The following is a 7,056-nucleotide window of genomic DNA, read 5'->3' on the forward strand; positions in this document are numbered from 1 at the left end:
ATGCATGATTGCCTCGTACGTCCCTTTTTTTTTTTTTAAAAGCCTGAAAGTGTTGAACAAAAAAGGGAATTTCTGATTTTGGAAGGGATTAAGAGCCATGTCTAATAATAAAAAGCACAGGCAACATCTATAGTTTATATTTTTAATGTATATGTACAGATCTTAAACTCACAAAGCAGATGCAAAATACAGACGCTACGTTCACTTGAACACATTGATCATATTAATTATTAGTTATTTATTTTTACATTCGTTCAAGATAGTCTTTAGTACTTTTGGTGGCTGTGTGATTTCAATAGTTTTTATCTTACAGTTTGGTTTACATTACCAGTCATTTTTTTATTCCACCAAAGTGGAATATGGTCCACAGTGAAGTTGCAGATTCATTTCTTTGCTTCTTCATATTAACTCCCTAATCTCTGGGGTTCCACCACCTCGCCCCTACAGGGGTGCACCTGTACCAGTTCCACTCAATCATTGAGGAGATGTTACCAACACAGACCTGGACTCCCCTCCCAGGACAGAACCGTTTGAGCTGTTCCAGGTTCACTCTGCTGGTATTTCACTGAAAGCTAACTGCTGTGTTTGTTTCACATTTACAGAGGCTCATTAATGAGCTACCGTACACTTTCTTAATGACGCACGGAGCACACAGTGATAAGTGAATATCTCAAAACAAACAGCACCAAAGCAATCGCTGTGTCTCCTCCGAGTCACGTGATGAAAGTGCATTTTCACCATGACTAGGACAGCAAGCAGGCAAAGCCGTGCACAAGCCAAACACAGTTCAGTGGAGGAAGCTTCCTGTTGTTTTAATCACTTGAATGAAGTGCGAATGATTCTTCACCCCCCCATTCCCGAGACAAACACAGCACAGCGTCCAGGTTTCCTCCGTTTTATAACTCAGTTTTCTTTTGAAACTGACAGAGATGCACCAGAGCAGCAATGGGAAGCTTTGTGTGAACGTGGGAATGTACAAGCCGAGCTCCGGAGAGAACGCTGCTTAGGGAGCCGTGGGCTTTTTGTTTTGTTATATAATGTTAGTGATGAGGAACAGCAAGACTGCACCGGACCATTTCTGTACTCCTCTCAGTCTCTCCGTGTCTATGTGTAGAAGATGAGCTCTGGTATCTCAGCCCCTCTCAGTCTCTCTCCTCCCAGCCCCTCTCAGTCTCTCTCCTCTCTCCTCCCAGCCCCTCTGTCTCACTCCTCCCAGCCCCTCTCAGTCTCTCTCCTCCCAGCCCCTCTCCTCCTCCCAGTCTCTCCGTGTCTATGTGTAGAAGATGAGCTCGGGGATCTGCCCATCCTCTACCGAGGTTCCGTTGTTGTTCCCGGCCGCGTAGCAGAATGTGAAGCAGGTCTTGGTTCCGGTGGTGGAGGCCTCGTGGATCACCTTCCGCAGTCCCTTCGTACCGTAGTGAGAGTCCGGGCCCTGCGACAGAACCACAGACATGTCAGAACCACACTGGAGCAAACACACCTATCAGAACCACGCAGAGCATCAGAACCAGAGCCTGGGCCCTGGGGCAGAACCACACAGAGCTATCGGAGCCACTAAGACATCGGTGTAGTTTAGTCCCTTGCCTGCTTTAGCTCCCTTCCTCCCTGTGTAGTTCCCCCCGTCTCTCTAGCCCCCCCTGGTGCTGGTACCTTGAGCGTGGCGCAGGCAGTGTAGTTGACGTTGGGCAGGATCTCGACCGGCTCCTTGAACATCACGCGGAAGGTGCTGGCCGTGCCGTCGCAGCTGAAGCCCGTGTCGTTCTGACCCAGAGCCGTGTTACTGTCCGTGTGGATGATCTGGAACCACGAGGAGAATCACAACAGGGATCAGTGCAGACCGGCTCTCCCGCCCCACACGTCACTAACACGGACACGGTTCACTCCCCTTACCTGGATATTGACCTGGTAGTCAGTGGGCCCGTGGATCGAGCCATACAGGCCGAACCCGACCACGAATATCCTGCGATTCACCGAGAACCTGCCGGGAGAGAAAGGGTTAACATGAGTGAGTGTGTCCAGTGTGTGCAGTGCAGTGTGTCAGTGTGTATGGTGCAGTGCAGTGTGCACAGTGTGTATGGTGCAGTGCAGTGTGCTCAGTGCAGTGTGTCAGTGCAGTGCGTATGGTGCAGTGCAGTGTGCTCAGTGCAGTGTGTATGGTGCAGTGCAGTGTGTAAGCGTGTATGGTGCAGTGCAGTGTGTACAGTGTGTATGGTGCAGTGCAGTGTGTCAGTGCAGTGCGTATGGTGCAGTGCAGTGTGCTCAGTGTGTATGGTGCAGTGTGCACAGTGTGTATGGTGCAGTGCAGTGTGCTCAGTGTGTATGGTGCAGTGCAGTGTGCTCAGTGCAGTGTGTCAGTGCAGTGCGTATGGTGCAGTGCAGTGTGCTCAGTGCAGTGTGTATGGTGCAGTGCAGTGCAGTGCGTCAGTGGCTCAGTGAGTTACCGGATGCGGTCGCTCGTCCCGCTGTACCCCCAGCGACTCTCCACCTGCTGGAAGCGGTTGATGTTGCACTCCTTCCCCCGCAGGCAGCACCGCGGCCGGTCGATGAACTCCACGCGTGGCTTCGGATTCACCGTGAAGTGCAGGAAGAGACTGACCACCTCCCTGTCCGTGAGAATACCCGACTGAGCCGGGCCTGGGGGGGGTGGGAGGGGGGGCACTGTGAACACACAGGCACTGCAGCGCGTGAAGTCCACACTGCTTCACATTAGAGACTGACCACCTCCCTGTCCGTGAGAATACCCAACTGAGCCAGGCCTGAGGGGGGCACTGTGAACACACAGGCACTGCAGCGCGTGAAGTCCACACTGCTTCACATTAGAGACTGACCACCTCCCTGTCCGTGAGAATACCCGACTGAGCCAGGCCTGGGGGGGGCACTGTGAACACACAGGCACTGTGAACACACAGGCACTGCAGCGCGTGAAGTCCACACTGCTTCACATTAGAGACTGACCACCTCCCTGTCCGTGAGAATACCCGACTGAGCCAGGCCTGAGGGGGGCACTGTGAACACACAGGCACTGCAGCGCGTGAAGTCCACACTGCTTCACATTAGAGACTGACCACCTCCCTGTCCGTGAGAATACCCGACTGAGCCAGGCCTGAGGGGGGCACTGTGAACACACAGGCACTGCAGCGCGTGAAGTCCACACTGCTTCACATTAGTTCACTGCTGCTGCTGCTGCTGCTGAATTAGCCACAGCGGACAGACATCAAGCTCAGGTGTCTTATTTGACAGTAAAACCAGGAATGGATCAAACTGCTATGCAATGGGAGTCTTATTTCCATCCCTGTTAGCAGTAGCAGTAGTATTGGAAACTAAACTGAAGAGTGGACTTAAACACAACCCCACACTCAACGCAAGCCCCGCACTCAACACTCAGCACACACCCCCCCTCAGCGCACGCCCCGCACTCAACACTCAGCGCACGCCCCCCCTCAGCGCACGCCCCGCACTCAACACTCAGCGCACGCCCTCCCTCAGCGCACGCCCCCCCTCAGCGCAAGCCCCGCACTCAACACTCACGCTCCGCACCTGCGGCGAACTCCTCGATGGTCATGAGCGGGAAGCGGATGAGGGGCAGCGCCTTGCCCAGGACACGACGCTTGTTCTCGGGGCTCGGCTGCAGCTGCTGCCTCTGGGACTCTGCGTCCGACCAGCGACTCACCGCCGTGAAGAGACGGACCTCCCGAATACCCAGCGTGTCCCGCTCCAGCACCGCCATCAGCGTGTCTGAGAGAGAGGGGCAGGAAAGAGCTTACTTTGAGAAGCAGCGTGCCCCGAGGACGACAGCAGGGCGGCTCAGCGGTGTGAGAGGAGGGGCTGGCTGAGCTCTCACCCAGGTCGATGTCTGTGAAGCCCTCTGCGTTGATGGCGTCAGACGTGTTCTTGTCGATGTTCTCCAGGCAGAGGCTGGCCAGCTGGGGCTCGTCGAACAACCGGGCCTGGAGCAAGAGACACAACACACAACACAGTGAGACACACACACACAACACAGCCCTCCCTCTCACTCCTCCCCCCTCACCTGTGTGAGCAGCATGAAGGCGTTGTCCGCTCTCAGGTTCTTCTTCAGGAACTCCACGCAGTGGGCCTCCAGCGCCGGCACTGCGTACTTCTTAGCCGTGTACAGCGTGGTCATCACCGTCTCCGGCCCGATCTGCACCTCGTCCGAGTACAGGAACCTGCGAGCGGGGAGAGAACACACACACACCTAGAACCAGGGAGCCCAGCCAGGAACCTGCGAGCGGGGAGAGAACACACACACACCTAGAACCAGGGAGCCCAGCCAGGAACCTGCGAGCGGGGAGAGAACACACACACACCTAGAACCAGAGAGCCCAGCCAGGAAGCTGCACTGCTGCACCTCCGCAGGGATGGAAATCAGACTCCCACTGCACAGACGTTTGATCCATTCCTGGTTTTAAGACGAGTTCGGGGTGCAGGGTCAAGTAAGTTCAGGGGACAGTTAGTTTAAAGTGCAGTAAGTATTAGTGGTTAGGGGACGGGGAGCAGTGTGTTAAGGGTTAGTGGTTAGGGGTGCAGGGTGTTGGGGTGCAGGGGTTAGGGGTGCGGTGTGTTGGGGTGCAGAGGTTAGGGGTTAGGGGTGCGGTGTGTTGGGGTGCAGGGGTTAGGGGTGCGGTGTGTCGGGGTGCAGGGGGGTCTCACTTGAGCAGGGCGAGGAAGGCCGCTGGCTCCACGTCTGGCAGCTCGATCTCAGTGGACGTTGTCGCCATTCCCCCGTTGAACATTGCATCGAACACAGCGCTGCCCACCGCTAGCACAAACCTGGAACAGGGCAGAGACACGGGCACAGGGTTACAGGGGTACACAAACACAGGGCTACCTACACAGAGCTTAAAAAACACAAACTTGTCACCTTGTTGTTCTTAAGACAGAAAATGCCATCTCAGTAGACTAACTCAAACACATTGAAAACGGCATGCAATACAATAGAGAATACTGGGGCTGATCTAAACACACACACACACACACATATATATATATATATATATATATATCTATCTATATACACACTGTACTGACTTCGCTCCCAGGATTGTACACAGTCACAGGGAGGGAGGGAGAGAGAGAGCAGCGGCGGTCGGATTCCAGAAATGGTTCAGCAACCGCAGCGCCTCCTCTATTGTCAATACTGAGAGACACGCTTCCTTTACTTTAGCGTCAAAAATAATTACTGCTGTTGATTTGATAAACCGCCCCCCTCTACAATAACAACAACAAAAATAATAATAATAATAATAATAATAATAATAATAATAATTCATGTTACCGGTATGCCCAGATTCAGTAAACCCAGTGTACACCGACTGTATTCAATATTATTTACACATTCGTATTTATCAACTAATCTTAAAATATAAAAAGATAGATTCTGAGTTTTAATGAAATTATTAATACTGTCAGACAGACACTCTGCAGGGCACAACGCCACAGCTAGCAAGCAAACATGAGAGATGCAGTGATTAGACACCGACACAGCGGGACCAGCCCATGCGTTAACAAGCATCCGTATACTGACCCAGTCAGCTAGCGCGCTGCCCACCGAACCCCGTCTGCTGCATATGTACTATTATTATTATTATTATTATTATTATTATTATTATTATTATTATTATTGTTGTTGTTGTTGTTGTTGTTAAAGGCGCAGCTGGCCTCGGTCCCTCCCTCCCTGTGTGCCGGGCCGGTGCTGCCTCCGCTCCCCCTCAGGTGATTGCTTACCTGTGCGCGGGTATCCTCTGCATTCCCATCCCCTTGCCCACCAGAAAATGCACGTCGCTGAGCACCTCGGTGTTGAAAAGGAAGGCGAACCTCTCCTTCACCGTGCTTTTGGTAGCCTGCCAGTTATACACGGGCTCCCGGTAAACGAGCACCGAGGCCGCCTCTACCCCGGCCCCCGCCGGCTGCTGGGGGGGACTGGAGGGCACTGTCACCGGGTTAGCCGCAACTGCGCCGCCGCTGCCTCCGACCGGGCCCAGCTGGGGGTTAAAGTTACTGGCGCGCCCGGATCCCCCTGCCGCCGCCGCCGCCGCCGCCGGGGCGGCTCCCCCGTTGCTGGTAGCCGAGGCGTGGGCGCTGTTGCTCGGGAGGACGTTGCCGAGCGGTCCTGGGATGGACACGTTGAGACACGGAGCGCCGCCGCCGCTCCCTCCCGCAGCCATCTTGGATTTAGGAGATTGCAGCAAGGCGAGCTGGAGAAGAGAGCAGCGCCGCATGAGAGAGGCGAAGCGGGGGGACCCGGGGCGGGGGGACCGGGGGGGACCGGGGGCGGGGGGACCGGGGCGGGGGGACCGGGGGGACCGGGGGGACCGGGGGGACCCGGGGGCGGGGGGACCCGGGGCGGGGGGAGCGGGGGGACCCGGGGGAGCGGGGGGACCGGGGGGTATTTATTATAGCACGTGTGGGGGTATGTGTAGAAATGCATGCTCTCTTTGTTGTGGTGTTTATTTTATTGGGGATATGTTCGCAATGTGTGGGGTGTGGGGGGGGGGGTGACGCTGATCTCTCAATCATGATGTCATATTTTCAGGCTGTCTGTATCAACCGCAAGAGAAGCAGCGATGCTGTCAAAACACGCGACCCCTGTGCAAATATTATTATTATTATTTATTTATTTATTTCTTAGCAGACGCCCTTATCCAGGGCGACTTACAATTCTTACAAGATATCATTATTTGTATATACAGTTAGCCATTTATACAAATATAAAATAAATAAACCACGTGTTTATTATTATTATTATTATTATTGTAATGTTTGTAAGCTGTTTCCATCGGCTGTCGTGGATTGGGTTGTGTGTGGATTGTGTGTTTTTTTACAGATAATAATAACAGTGGTAAATTTGGCCTTAAAGGAAATGCGTGTTATTATTATTATTAGTTTATTTAGCAGACGCCTTTATCCAAGACGACTTACAGAGACTAGGGTGTGTGAACCATGCATCAGCTGCAGAGTCACTTACAATTACATCTCACCTGAAAGACGGGGCACAAGGAGGTTAAGTGACTTGCTCAGGGTCACACAATGAGTCTGTGG

General features: G+C 53.5%; 1 protein-coding gene across 2 annotated transcripts; it reads right to left on the bottom strand.

Annotated features, from left to right (window-relative positions):
* Positions 1-128: 128 nt before the first annotated feature.
* Positions 129-6,244, bottom strand: LOC131721062 (BTB/POZ domain-containing protein 2-like). 2 transcript variants are annotated; one of them, XM_059014179.1, is made up of 9 exons: positions 5,743-6,244; positions 4,669-4,788; positions 4,028-4,184; positions 3,842-3,947; positions 3,529-3,735; positions 2,442-2,634; positions 1,891-1,978; positions 1,651-1,797; positions 129-1,432 (listed from the first exon to the last, which is right to left on the bottom strand). In XM_059014179.1, exons 1-9 carry the CDS (start codon positions 6,234-6,236, stop codon positions 1,271-1,273), a joined length of 1,674 nt encoding a protein of 557 aa, XP_058870162.1. In that variant the 5' UTR covers positions 6,237-6,244; the 3' UTR covers positions 129-1,270. The 2 variants fall into 2 exon arrangements, with proteins under 2 accessions (XP_058870162.1, XP_058870163.1); XM_059014180.1 differs by having other exon boundaries at positions 3,538-3,735; positions 5,743-6,242.
* Between the last annotated feature and the right edge of the window lie 812 nt (positions 6,245-7,056).

Source organism: Acipenser ruthenus, chromosome 47 (assembly GCF_902713425.1).
Source record: "Acipenser ruthenus chromosome 47, fAciRut3.2 maternal haplotype, whole genome shotgun sequence".
Taxonomy (NCBI): Eukaryota; Metazoa; Chordata; class Actinopteri; order Acipenseriformes; family Acipenseridae; genus Acipenser; species Acipenser ruthenus.